Raw genomic sequence first — 13,793 nt, forward strand, 5'->3', positions numbered from 1 at the left:
ACTGCTGTGCACTGGGAGTCTGACTGACAGCACTGTAAAACCTGGAGTGGATCAGACTGCTGTGCACTGGGAGTGTAATTTTTCTTGCCTCTGTTTGAATTGATCAAGGACGCAAGACCAGAGAAAAGAACAATGAGGCAGTTCTAGAAACCAGACGCCAAGTAACCAAGCTAAAAAAAAACACAAAGGAGGATTTATTGAAATTACAAAAATCAAAGCAAAAATAGTAGTATTGACAAGGTGTGCCTGCCCCTCCCCGAAACCTGACCCCCTTGGGGAGGACGACACCGGTATCACCTGGATCAGTCTGGATCGGTGTGGGTGGGCCCGCAGAGCCAGCGGGGGAGATGGAAGGCAAAAAAAACAGGGAAAAAACTAAACAAGAACACAAATAGGAGTCTCTTAGTGGGAATCTTCTCGCTCAGAGAATCATGGTAGGAGAGGGCCTGCAAAACATAAAGGCCACACTCAAACAACAAAATCGTTTAAAAAGCTGGAGTAACACAGCACCTAGTTCCTAGATCTGACCCGGTTTCTGGGAAATGCCAGAGCTCCGATTTTTCTTGGCTCACTTGCTGGCTCCCCCTCCCCCTGCCCCACCCTTCTCTCAGTTAATTGGGTACACCCCATGAATATCCCCGCCCCTTTTCTCATCCCTCAAACTAGACTGGCCTTTGTCCCCACCCACCCCACTTCATCTGATTGGTTATGTCAGATACCACCCTTCCTCCTCCTCAATCCGCCATTCTGATTGGCTGCTGCTGCCTTGCCCCTCCCCCTCCTCTCACCTGTTCTCCAGTGGATCCAGGGGGATGGGGGTGGAAGTGGGGTTGGGAATCACTCCTGCGTCTCCATGCTCTCCTCCTCCCCCTCCCCCCCTTCCTCCAGCGCCTCTTCCTCTCCCTCTTTCTTCTCAGGCGGTTTCTCGTATGCCTTCTCCGAGGGAGTGACGATCACGCCGTCCCATGTGGACATCTCCGACGCCAGGTCTGCGGAGCGGAAACGGGAGAGGGCTGACCTCGTGGTATATCCCCCCCCCCCCAGCACACCCCCACCTCTCAGAACAAACATCTCCGCTAGTAACACCTTCCCAGAATGCATCACAGGATACACGTGCCGGCTGTGCACGTCAGGGCCTGCACAAGCCTGAGCCATTGAGCCGGAACCCGCAGCTCTTGAATCTGCTTTTATTTCTCACGCAGCGCCTGCTGGTACTGTTGTCTCTTGAGCTGAGGGCCGCTCCTTTATGGAGCAAAGAAGTGCCTGTAATCACCATCGTGAGACTGGGGAAAAAAATAAGACTGCGGAGATCCCTCTTGACCTCCGGTAATCGGAACGAGCAGATACCCGGAGAGGAAGGAGGACGAGAGCTGCGGTAAGCACTCGACACTCATCCACAGCCAGCCCCCTCCTCCGCCACTTCACGCACGCACACACACACACGGGCTCTCAACTCTCCGAGAGCCCGCTCCGCTCCTGAAGGCCTCCTCGTGCCCGAGAGCGGAGACAGAGCTGGGGCCAGGGGACACACGAGGGCCCGCTCCGCTCCCGAAGGCCTCCTCGCCCAGCTCTGTCTCCGCTCTCGGATGCAAGGAGGACTGGGAGGGGGCAGGGGAGCCTATATCCAGTCGCCTTTCTCTACAGGCGCTCCACGGACACACTTGCGTTTGCGCCCCTGCCTGTGAGGACCCCCCACTTGGGGTGACAATGGACCCTGACCCGGCGCCCCTGGGTCTTTCGATTCAGAAGATTCGACTCCTGAGAGCAGCGCCCCCCGCTGGCCCCGGCTGGTACTCACAGCTGGCGTCCCCCTCCAGGCCAAGGATCTTCCTGTAGCCGCCGTGCGACAGGATCCGCACCAGAGTCTGAGCCGTGAAGCACACCATGTCCTGGAACAGAAGCGGACGCAGCATGAGAGAGAGGCACTGCCCGGGAGACTGACCACTGTTGTCACTGACCTCTGCTGACCGGGCACTGCCTGATGACTGACCACTGTTGTCACTGACCTCAGCTGGTGACTGACTGTTGTTGTCACTGACCTCATCTGACCTAGCACTGCCTGATGACTGACCAACAATACTGTCCTCAGCTGACCGGGTACTGCCTGATGACTGACTGCTGTTGTGACGGACCTCAACTGACCAGGCACTGCCTGATGACTGACCGCCGTTGTGACTGACCTCAACTGACCGGGCACTGCCTGATGACTGACCTCAGCTGACCGGGCACTGCCTGATGACTGACCAAAAGTACTGTCCTCAGCTGACCGGGCACTGCCCGGTGACTGACCGCTGTCGTTACTGAGGGGCTCCCTAGCCTGTGTCCAGCAGGAGGACGAGGGAGGAGAGCAATCCGGTACTGTTACCTGCTGCTCCAGCGTCATGACCGTGTGGACCCGGAAGTTGCCACTCTCGCAGGGGTCAGTGATGCCCACCGATCCGGGCAGGAACAGCCCCGCCGCCAGCATCTGCAGGCACCGCCTGCAAGAGACACCAACGCCACATGCGTCAGAGCGAGAACACGCCTGGGGAAGCCACACCGCGAGGGGAGCTCAGTCGGGACCCTGCCACCGTGAAAGGGGCACCCCAGTCAGTGGTAGGGCAAAAGGTCAAGGCCTGCTGCCTTCTGGACGTAAAAGGGTATTTTGGAGAAGGAACAGGAGGAAATTCTTTACACAGAGAGTGGTGGGGGCCGGGAACAGGCCAGTTTGACTACCTGTTTCCGAAGATGATTACAGATCGAGCCCTAGGAACTCCCCCCAAACTCAGAGTTGTCCCCATAAAGATATGGGGGCGCAGTCGGGGATGACCCACCTGTACGCCACATTGAGAGAGAGGGGCTGTCTGGAGGGGTTGTTCATCACAGCTGAGTGACCCTGAAACCCAAGAGCAGAGCATTACCACAGCGCCCACGCCACCGACAGTACCAGCACCAGGGAGGCCGCGCTGAAAACGGGCCGATCCCCACTTCCCGGGGGCTTAGGGTACCGCCCAGCACGCCACGTAACAGCGCCCCCCGTGGAGGATGTGGAGTAGGACGCCAAGGAAGCGCGTGGTGTCAGCCCCCCACAGGTTCCAAGGGGGCTCCGAGCCCTCTACGACACAAGGAAACCCCCACCCCAGTTTCCGCTTCTCCGCTGTGTCCCCTCCCGGCACGCTTCCAGGAACATGGAAACGTTGCCGCGGCTCACGTCAGCGACCCGAGCACACTGTGGCCAGTCCACCCGGCAGGACAGGCCGATGTCCGACGCGGAGAGCTCTAAGAACGACAATCAGCCACGGCAGTGCTCGAGAGTCTCACCAGCAGGTCGATGATCCAGGGTGTAAGAGGCTCGAACCCAGGGAACCGGGCCCGCAGGTCCTTCAGGAGCCGGATCAGAACCTTCACTCTACAGGAACAGGAAGCAGGCGATCAGGATTCCCAGCGTTCAGGAAGAAGACAGTGTGCAGTTGTAAAGACACTGCCAGCTAACTGGCCTCAGGGGAGAGTCTCACACAACACACAGAGTGCACTGCACTGGGGCTCGAACCCACAGCCAGTAACGAAGAGGCGTCGTTGTCCTTACGTGGACTGGGAGGCGTTCTCCTCGAACCAGCGGGCGTGTCGGATTGCAGCCAGCGCACTCTGGAGGACCTTGATATCCACTGGGAGAGAAAGAGACACCATTCCTGACGACACTTCCTGAGAGAGACGCAGAGAGCGTCCAACCCAGCCCCCCCACCACAGTCCAGAGTCCAGTCACCCCGAGTCTGTGTGGACAGCGGGGCTCAGTGTCCAGTCCAGTCGCCCCCAGCCTGTGTGGACAGCGGGGCTCAGTGTCCAGTCCCCCCAGTGAGTACGTACAGTGCAGCTCGGGGTCCAGTTTGCGCAGGTTGGGTGGCACAGTGGTGATGAGGATCTTCACGGTGGCGTCGGCAGAGCTGATCTCGAACCCCGTCTCGTTGGTCAGCATGGACAGCACTGAGAGAGAGAGAGGGGGAGGGTCAGAGCCCCAGTGTCCCACCCCCCCGGCAGGAGTCGGAGCCGGGGGTCAGAGTGAGCCGAACGGGCAGGAGTCTCTGTGCCCACTCACCTTCCGCGGGGTCCTGCGTCCGCAGCGTCTCCACCACTTTGTTCCCCAGCGCCACGACGGCCTCGACTGCAGCAGGGGGACAGGAAGAAGACCGCCGTCAGAAACCCACCGAGAGAGGGAGGGAGGGCACCCCGGGGGAGACAGGAGAGCCCCCCTCTCCCACCAGCCCCCACCCTCCCTCCCCAGCTGGGTGGTCCAGGCCATCACCACCCCGCCACAGACCGGACAGTCAGAAACCCACTAAGAGAGGGAGGGAGGGCAGCCCGGGGGGAGACAGGAGCGCCCCCTCTCCCACCAGCCCCCAGCCTCCCTCCCCTGCTGGGTGACCAGTTTCTGTGGCGGCGGGTTCATTGCGGGGGTGCTCTGGGGACCCGGGGCCTCGCACGTCGAGGGGTGCTTCCCTCCCGGCGGTCACTCACGCGTGGGCAGGATCTTCAGGATGACCACGAGGTCGGCCACGTTGTGCCCGGCTGTCATGGTGCCCTTCTTGTAGGAGCCGACCTGCCGCACTTCCTCGATTTGCTGCAGGGAGAAAGAGGGGGGGACAGAGATGGAGGGGTGAGAGGGAGAAACAGAGAGGGGAGAGGGAGAGCGTGCAGTCTCCACTGTCCCCGACGCTCTCTCCCCAGGGGCTGGAAAGTGGGGACCCCCAGACCACGTCAAAAGGTTAAACTCACCACTTCGAAGTTGCCTGGGGCGACGATGAGGTTGTCGATGACGTTGTTGATCTTGGTGACGAGGGACAGGATGGAGGACTGAGAGAGAGAGCCAAGAGTCAGGATTTGAAACGCCTCTCTCAGAGGCACTGAGAAGTGTTCACAGAACAGAGAAGGGCAAAAAGTTTAAACTGGGATAATACTTGTGGGAGAGAGTCTGTGCTGTGCCAGCTCACTGGATACAGAGAGAGTCTGTGCTGTGCCAGCTCACTGGAGACAGAGAGAGTGTGTGAGACAGTGAGAGTCTGTACTGTACTAGCTCACTGGAGACAGAGAGAGTGTGTGAGACAGTGAGAGTCTGTGCTGTACCAGCTCACTGGAGACAGAGAGAGTGTGTGAGACAGTGAGAGTCTGTACTGTACTAGCTCACTGGAGACAGAGAGAGTGTGTGAGACAGTGAGAGTCTGTGCTGTACCAGCTCACTGGAGACAGAGGGATGACACTGGCCTGGGCGAGAGCACGGCAGTGTTGAATTGCGCTGTACCTGCTCAGAGGGAGTGGGGCTCAGGTCCTGGTTCCTCTTCAGCAGGCACTCGCTGAACGCCGTCTCGTCAGGGGCCGGCTTCACCCGGGGAAACGCCATCTCGCACTGGGCACAAGGAGAGAGGGAGATGAGCACAGCCTCACAGACACCGCATGGGGGCAGCAGAGGGGGCAGGTGGCGAGGCCCCTCTGCTCGCTACTCACCACGTAGAAGTCGAAGGGGATGTGAGGCACGAAGGGCCGATACCTGCAAGACAAAAACTCAGGTGAGCCTCAAGAAAAGCCTCTGCTAGCACAATGTGGACAAGACTCTACATCCGATAGTCAAATCAGGTGTGGATCAGACTGCAGAGCACCAGGAGTCAGACTAACAACACTGTTAACCCCAGACTGCAGCGCACTGTGGTGTGATTAACTACACTGTTAACCCCCAGACTGCAGCGCACTGTGGTGTGATTAACTACACTGTTAACCCCAGACTGCAGCGCACTGTGGTGTGATTAACTACACTGTTAACCCCAGACTGCAGCGCACTGTGGTGTGATTAACTACACTGTTAACCCCCAGACTGCAGCGCACTGTGGTGTGATTAACTACACTGTTAACCCCAGACTGCAGCGCACTGTGGTGTGATTAACTACACTGTTAACCCCAGACTGCAGCGCACTGTGGTGTGATTAACTACACTGTTAACCCCAGACTGCAGCGCACTGTGGTGTGATTAACTACACTGTTAACCCCAGACTGCAGCGCACTGTGGTGCGATTAACTACACTGTTAACCCCAGACTGCAGCGCACTGTGGTGCGATTAACTACACTGTTAACCCCCGGACTGCAGCGCACTGTGGTGCGATTAACTACACTGTTAGCCCCCGGACTGCAGCGCACTGTGGTGTGATTGACTACACTGTTAACCCCCGGACTGCAGCGCACTGTGGTGTGATTAACTACACTGTTAGCCCCCGGACTGCAGCGCACTGTGGTGTGATTAACTACACTGTTAGCCCCCAGACTGCAGCGCACTGTGGTGTGATTAACTACACTGTTAACACCAGACTGCAGCACACTGTGGTGTGATTAACTACACTGTTAGCCCCCAGACTGCAGCGCACTGTGGTGTGATTAACTACACTGTTAACACCAGACTGCAGCACACTGTGGTGTGCTTAACTACACTGTTAACTACACTGTTAACCCCAGACTGCAGCGCACTGTGGTGTGATTAACTACACTGTTAACCCCCGGACTGCAGCGCACTGTGGTGTGATTAACTACACTGTTAACCCCAGACTGCAGCACACTGTGGTGTGATTAACTACACTGTTAGCCCCCGGACTGCAGCGCACTGTGGTGTGATTAACTACACTGTTAACCCCAGACTGCAGCACACTGTGGTGTGATTAACTACACTGTTAACCCCAGACTGCAGCACACTGTGGTGTGATTAACTACACTGTTAACCCCAGACTGCAGCGCACTGTGGTGTGATTAACTACACTGTTAGCCCCCGGACTGCAGCGCACTGTGGTGTGATTAACTACACTGTTAGCCCCCGGACTGCAGCGCACTGTGGTGTGATTAACTACACTGTTAACCCCAGACTGCAGCACACTGTGGTGTGATTAACTACACTGTTAACCCCAGACTGCAGCGCACTGTGGTGTGATTAACTACACTGTTAGCCCCCGGACTGCAGCGCACTGTGGTGTGATTAACTACACTGTTAGCCCCAGACTGCAGCGCACTGTGGTGTGCTTAACTACACTGTTAACCCCAGACTGCAGCGCACTGTGGTGTGATTAACTACACTGTTAACCCCCAGACTGCAGCGCACTGTGGTGTGATTAACTACACTGTTAGCCCCCAGACTGCAGCGCACTGTGGTGTGATTAACTACACTGTTAACCCCAGACTGCAGCGCACTGTGGTGTGATTAACTACACTGTTAACCCCCGGACTGCAGCACACTGTGGTGTGATTAACTACACTGTTAACCCCAGACTGCAGCGCACTGTGGTGTGATTAACTACACTGTTAACCCCAGACTGCAGCGCACTGTGGTGTGATTAACTACACTGTTAACCCCCGGACTGCAGCACACTGTGGTGTGCTTAACTACACTGTTAGCCCCCGGACTGCAGCGCACTGTGGTGTGATTAACTACACTGTTAACCCCAGACTGCAGCGCACTGTGGTGTGATTAACTACACTGTTAGCCCCCAGACTGCAGCGCACTGTGGTGTGATTAACTACACTGTTAGCCCCCAGACTGCAGCGCACTGTGGTGTGATTAACTACACTGTTAACCCCAGACTGCAGCGCACTGTGGTGTGATTAACTACACTGTTAGCCCCCGGACTGCAGCACACTGTGGTGTGATTAACTACACTGTTAACCCCAGACTGCAGCGCACTGTGGTGTGATTAACTACACTGTTAGCCCCCGGACTGCAGCGCACTGTGGTGTGATTAACTACACTGTTAACCCCAGACTGCAGCGCACTGTGGTGTGATTAACTACACTGTTAACCCCAGACTGCAGCGCACTGTGGTGTGATTAACTACACTGTTAACCCCAGACTGCAGCGCACTGTGGTGTGATTAACTACACTGTTAACCCCCGGACTGCAGCACACTGTGGTGTGATTAACTACACTGTTAACCCCCGGACTGCAGCGCACTGTGGTGTGATTAACTACACTGTTAGCCCCCAGACTGGAGCGCACTGCTGGATGCCAGGAGTCTGATTAACAACACTGTAAAACCCGGAGTGGATCAGTCTGCCACCGACGGGGTGTCCGACTGCTTGCACAGGTACAGTAAGCACGTCCCCCCCACCAGCAGCTACTCACCCCTGCGCCAGCCCTCCGCGGGCTCCAAACCGGCCCCCCCGGCCCCGCCCCCTGTCGCCTCTGGAGAGAGAGAGAGAGAGATGTTAGATGCTTCCATCACTGGATTGGAGAGACACCCAGCCAGCCGCCTCCACCAGGCCAGTCGGGACCAGAGCAGCGAGGCCACCCCTCTGCTCTCCGCGCAGAGAGACGCAAGCTCGAGTGAGCCCCACCGCGCCTGCAGAAGACCAGGTGCTCCAGTCACACGATCGGTCCACCTGGTTAATTCCATGACGGACTGTAGCACCTCCAGGACTCCGGGGTAACACCCCTACTCTTTTGGAGAAATGCCCTGGGATTTTTAATGACCACAGAGAGTCAGGACCTCGGTTTTACATCTCATCCGAAGGACAGCGCCTATTTACAGTATAGTGTCCCCGTCACTGTACCGGGCCATTAGGACCCACACAGACCGCAGGGTGAGCGCCCCCTGCTGGTCCCACTAACACCTCTTCCAGCTGCAGCCTCAGCTTTCCCAGGAGGTCTCCCCTCCAGAGATGGATGCTGAGCTCCGGTGGGCTGCCAGCAGGGTAACTGTGCGTGAACTGAAGTGAACAGTAGAGCTGCACAAGACCACGATAAAGATCCCGTGTCTTGAGGATGTAAGGGGTCGTTACAGAGTGGAGCCACAGGGCCCGCCCAGCCGCTGGGTATTTAGTAGCTAACTGACCCCCTGCAGCTTGTTCCACACACACACCCCCCTTTGTGTAAGGAAAGGCCACCTGTTCTGAATTTCTCTGTGGTCGCCAGTCGGTTCATTCACAGATCATCCTGCACGAGTCCCGCGGGCTCAGTGCCTCACAGGGCGATTCCAGACGGCCCTCCGACACTAGGTTCATGGATCTTTGACCTCAAGCCCCCCCCAGCACCCTGGCCGGTAGGATAAGCCACTAACCAGCCGGCACGCAGAGACTGGGACCCCCGATGCCGGACAGCCGCACGGTGTTGGAGGCAGGAACGTGCCTTGGCACTCGTCGGGCATACAGACCCTCGGTTCGCCCGCACCTCGGCGGCCAGGTCACGAAGCACACACCGGCCTCGGTGCACTGCCGGTCGGCGCCGTGTGGAAACCGGCACGGTGGGTAACAAAGAGCAGGCCCCAGACCGGCCGCTCGATTACAGCCATTCATTCATCCAGCGCCCGGCACAACACCCTCTTCCGAGAGCTTTTGTTTTAAAAAAAACGCCATTTTCCTTTTACACATCTTGTCACTAAACGCCAGGAAATGGAATTCGAAGGGGACGCAGTTTCAACTTGGGTTTTAGCGATAACATGCAGAGCCCACGCACGCGCGCACACACCCCCGATCCGACACGGGTACGCTAGCTAACTCGAGACCCGAGGCCTGATATGAGGCCTACTTGAGAAGCCGGATTTCAGTTCTGCCAGGACACACCGCGTTGTCAGATTGCGCACAGAAAAAAACAGTTTTCCCTTCCATCTCCTTTGAATTACTGTACCTCATTGCGTACGACGTCTTGACAACTTGAGGGAAGCCACAAAGAGAAATCTTCGGCCGCCGACCTGTCCGCTGGCGTTGCTTCACTACCCAGGGAAACAGCGTCTCCGAACGAGATCGACAACCCAGGGAACCAATCACAGGCGCCAAACGCTTTTCAACAGCAAGAGGCGATTGGTGAGGTGGGGTAGGGGGCGGGGCTCGCAGGCAAACATCCCACATGATTGGTTCTCGTCTAATAGTCTCTGATGCACTTTCGAATGATGACCACTAGAGCGCAGCACTGCAGAACACACTCGGACAATAACAAAGCGAGTGACTTTTCACCAGTGCAAGCGTCTAGCAGAGTGGCGCAGCGGAAGCGTGCTGGGCCCATAACCCAGAGGTCGATGGATCGAAACCATCCTCTGCTAACCATTTTCATTTTTCAGATGAGCCACGTATTAATCTCATTTTACAGCATAGAAACAACACGTAATATAAAAAGCAGTCATGCACACACCTGAAATACTTTTCACACAGGTAAAAGTGTTCCTCTGTATGTTAATGTTGTGTGAAACCTGTCGTAGAAACATCTGGATTAGGCTGAGGTACATCCCTGGTCAAATTTCCCATTGGCCCTTACCAATCATGGCCTCCTAATAATCCCCCTCTCTGAACTGGCTCCATCGCTCTGCTCTCCTCCCCACTGAGAGCTGCTGTGTGGGGAGTGTTCTGGCGCGCTATGGCTGCCATCGCATCATCCAGGTGGGGCTGCACATTGGTGGTGTTGGAGGGGATCCCCATTACCTGTAAAGCGCTTTGAGTGGAGTGTCCAGAAAAGCGCTATATAAGTGTAAGCAATTATTATTATTATTATTATTATTATTATTATTATTATTATTATTATTATTATTATTATTATTATTATTATCCCGGTGGGGCTACTAACTGGTGCTGGTGGAGGGGAGTCCCCATGACCTGTGAAGCACTTTGAGCGGACTGAGAAAGGCGCCATATACGTGTAAGGATTTATTATTATTGTTGTTGTTGTCGTGTGGAAGTTCAAGTAGGGAGCTGTGTCATCAATCGTAGGCTTCTAAGGAACCAGCAAAGGTTTATTCCATGCTGAAAAGAGAAGAAAAGGAAACGTTTCGGCTGTGGAGCCTTATTATCTTCTTCTTAACATTATAATTATGTGGTATTATACGGTACGGCACCAGAGGAATCACGATGGCGAGACTCGGTAAATAAGTGCAATAAAGGAATGCAAATAATAACAATAATAATAATAATAATAATTGCTTACACTTATATAGCGCTTTTCTGGACACCTACCTCTCTTTTATTTTTCTTTGTTATTTTTCCTTGTGATTTTACTGCTGTTCTGAACGTCTTATCAGCGCTCTTGTTCCCCTCGTTGATGTAATTTTAATGAACAATCACGATTAGAATTAATGGTTAGCTACAAAACGCGCTTCACGGCGAATAGAGACATTCGCCCTGCTGGCCACACGGGGGCGCTGTGGGGGAGCCCTTCCGGGTCACTCGCTCAGACTCTCGGCGAGGGAGGCGTTTGTGTTTTTATTATTTTTAGTTGTGGAAGATTTTAAACGACTTTATTTTAGTTTTTTTTTTTCCTCCGGGGAGCAGTCTCGTTTCCCGCTCGCTGTAGAGGGGGAAATGAGCGAGTCCAGTCTGCGCTGGGACACGGGGTGGGTGAAGACTGGCTGTTTCAGGACTGATCTCTTCCCACCTGCTTGTCTTTCTCCTGCTGTGATCCTCACTATAGCAGCATCCTTCTCTGTGTCTCTGTCGGTCCACTCCTGTCTCTCTCCCTGTGTCTCTGTCAGTCCACTCCTCTCTCTCTTTCTCCCTGTGTCTCTGTCTGTCCACTCCTCTCTCTCTCTCCCTGTGTCTCTGTCCACTCCTCTCTCTCCCTGTGTCTCTGTCGATCCACTCCTGTCTCCATGTGTCTCTGTCTGTCCACTCCTCTTTCTCTCTCTCTCTCCCCCCCTGTGTCTCTGTTGGTCCACTCCTCTTTCTCTCTCTCCCCCCCCCCGTGTCTCTGTTGGTCCACTCCTCTCTCCCCCCCCCCCGTGTCTCTGTCTGTCCACTCCTCTCTCTCTCCCTCCCTGTGTCTCTGTCTGTCCACTCCTCTCTCTCTCTGTCTCTGTCTGGTTCTTGACAGCTCTTGCTCTGCGCAGGTGCTGTGACTCTGGGTGACGGTTCTGTGGGGGTCTTCTCCAGAGCCCCGCCCTGGAGAGGGATGTCTGCGTCCGAGGGGGACGTCGGGGGCCGCGTGTGTGCGTTCCTGCGGACAGGGGCGCAGGGAGGCGAGAGGGGCCACGCGGCTGGGGAGATCGCGGCGGCCCTCGGGGGCCCCCCGGTCGGGGATGTCAACCGAGCGCTGTACGAGCTGGAGAGGGGCGGCGCGGTCCGCCGGACCAGGACAGAGCCGCCGCTGTGGAGCCTGGCGGGCTCGGAACCGGAGCCACGCGCGACCACCGGGGCGTCCCCTGAACCCGGGCCCCCGGACCCTCAGAGCGTCCTGAAGGTCCTCCTGTCGGCGGGCCCCGGCGGGGGGCTGCCCGCGCACCGGATCGCCCGCGAGCTCGGCGTCTCGCGGAAGTCGGCAAACCAGCAGCTGTACTCGCTGCTGCGCGGGGGCCAGGTGGACAAGACGGAGGGGCCCCCCGTGCTGTGGAGGCTGCCCAGCCAGACACAGGGCGAGGGGGCAGAGGGGCCGCGCACCGCCGCCCCCTGCAGGCCGGGCGTGCACACTGCGGCCACGAACGGGAGGGACAGGTATGTAGACGGGGGCAGCCGGCATGAGGCCCTGAGCGCTGACTGGCTGAACTAGCGGAGAGACTGGGGGCAGACTGCTGCCATGGTTACGTGGGCGTGAGCCGTCGCTGCCGAGGCGATGGGCGGGGCTGTGGGTGTGCCAGGCAGAGAGAGGGAGAGCGGTCCTGTGTCTCTGCTCAGCACTCTCGTCTTCCTCCTCTCTCTCCTCACTCCTCCCCCCTGCCTCTCCCTCTCCTCACCCCTCCTCCCTCCCTCTCTCTCCTCACCCCTCCTCCCTCCCTCTATCCTCTCTCACTTTCCCCCTCCCTCCTCCTCACTGCCTCTCTCTCCTCACCCCTCCTCCCTCCGTCTCTCCCTCTCTCCCCCCACCCCTCCTCCCTCTCTCTCCCCACCCCTCCTCTCCTCCTCCCTCCCTCTCTCCCCCCACCCCTCCTCTCTCCCTCTCTCTCCTCACCCCTCCTCCCTCCCTCCCTCTCTCTCCCTCCCCCTCCCTCCTCCTCCTCACTGCCTCTCCCTCCTCTCTCTCCTCACCCCTCCTCCCTCCCTCTCTCTCCCTCCCCCTCCCTCCTCCTCCTCACTGCCTCTCCCTCCTCTCTCTCCTCACCCCTCCTCCCTCCCTCTCTCCCTCTCTCTCCTCCTCCCTCCCTCTCCTCCTCCCTCTCTCTCCCTCCCCACCCCTCCTCCCCCTCTCTCCCTGTCTGCCTCTTTCCCAGTGGCCCTGTGCCCCGGCCTCAGCCAGCTGGCCCGGGGGAGGCCCACGCTCTGGCAGCCAGCTTCCAGCACCTGGCCCTGGGGGAGGGGACCCGCCGCGAGCCCCAGGACGTGCTGGGGGTGCTGGAGGGCCTTCCGTCGGGGACCACTGCCCCGGCTGCGCTCATCGCCCGGAAACTGGGGGTCCCCAAAAAAACAGCCAATCAGCACCTGTACAGACTGCTGCGAGAGGGCCGTGTCCGAATGGAGCAAGGGACACCCCCAAAATGGGGTGTTCCATGAGGGGCACCTAGCTGTTGTGCTTCAAAGGGAAGAGGAATAGAAGATGAATATAAAGATCGTTGCGTTGATGTACAGAACAGGTAGAAGGCCGAGTGGTCAGTTATCATGTCATTTTCTGTTTCTGGAATTAAAACCATTCAGCTTTTTGTTTCATTTTTGACCTGTAGTGGAGAACATGGTGCCTGTGCACTGAACTGACTGCAGGCAATAAACTTCTCCAAACAGAACTGGGCTGGAAATTGTGACTGTACTGCCTGACACTCACACTGTCACACTGACACACACACTGACACACTGACACACTCACACTGTCACAATGACACACACACTGACACACTGACGCACACACACTGACACACTCACACTGCCTGACGCACTGACACGCTGACAC

General features: G+C 57.0%; 2 protein-coding genes across 2 annotated transcripts; one reads left to right on the forward strand and one right to left on the reverse strand.

Moving 5' to 3' along the window:
- Positions 1-171: 171 nt before the first annotated feature.
- ilf2 (interleukin enhancer binding factor 2) lies at positions 172-9,742 on the reverse strand. Its single transcript, XM_069185422.1, has 15 exons — positions 9,624-9,742; positions 8,124-8,183; positions 5,476-5,518; positions 5,273-5,377; positions 4,750-4,827; positions 4,492-4,594; positions 4,073-4,138; positions 3,844-3,960; positions 3,566-3,644; positions 3,301-3,388; positions 2,814-2,875; positions 2,366-2,480; positions 1,799-1,889; positions 789-989; positions 172-446 (listed from the first exon to the last, which is right to left on the reverse strand). The coding sequence occupies exons 1-14, from the start codon at positions 9,626-9,628 to the stop codon at positions 838-840; spliced, it is 1,164 nt and encodes a 387-aa protein (XP_069041523.1). The 5' UTR covers positions 9,629-9,742; the 3' UTR covers positions 172-446; positions 789-837.
- A 1,376-nt stretch (positions 9,743-11,118) lies between these two features.
- Positions 11,119-13,629, forward strand: LOC138225265 (uncharacterized). The gene is made up of 3 exons (XM_069184849.1): positions 11,119-11,316; positions 11,809-12,409; positions 13,123-13,629. The coding sequence occupies exons 2-3, from the start codon at positions 11,871-11,873 to the stop codon at positions 13,400-13,402; spliced, it is 819 nt and encodes a 272-aa protein (XP_069040950.1). The 5' UTR covers positions 11,119-11,316; positions 11,809-11,870; the 3' UTR covers positions 13,403-13,629.
- The last annotated feature ends 164 nt before the right edge of the window (positions 13,630-13,793 follow it).

This window comes from Lepisosteus oculatus, chromosome 27 (assembly GCF_040954835.1).
Source record: "Lepisosteus oculatus isolate fLepOcu1 chromosome 27, fLepOcu1.hap2, whole genome shotgun sequence".
Classification (NCBI taxonomy): Eukaryota; Metazoa; Chordata; class Actinopteri; order Semionotiformes; family Lepisosteidae; genus Lepisosteus; species Lepisosteus oculatus.

Excerpts from the sequence above, each read along its gene's own strand:
- ilf2 (XM_069185422.1), bottom strand. Across the intron at positions 5,519-8,123 it reads CGCGGAGGGCTGGCGCAGGG|GTATCGGCCCTTCGTGCCTC; the intron begins GTGAGTAGCTGC and ends TTTGTCTTGCAG. Across the intron at positions 4,595-4,749 it reads CCCCAGGCAACTTCGAAGTG|CAAATCGAGGAAGTGCGGCA; the intron begins GTGAGTTTAACC and ends TTCTCCCTGCAG.
- LOC138225265 (XM_069184849.1), top strand. The coding sequence starts at position 11,871 with ATGTCTGCGTCCGAGGGGGACGTCGGGGGCCGCGTGTGTGCGTTCCTG. Across the intron at positions 12,410-13,122 it reads GCCACGAACGGGAGGGACAG|TGGCCCTGTGCCCCGGCCTC; the intron begins GTATGTAGACGG and ends CCTCTTTCCCAG.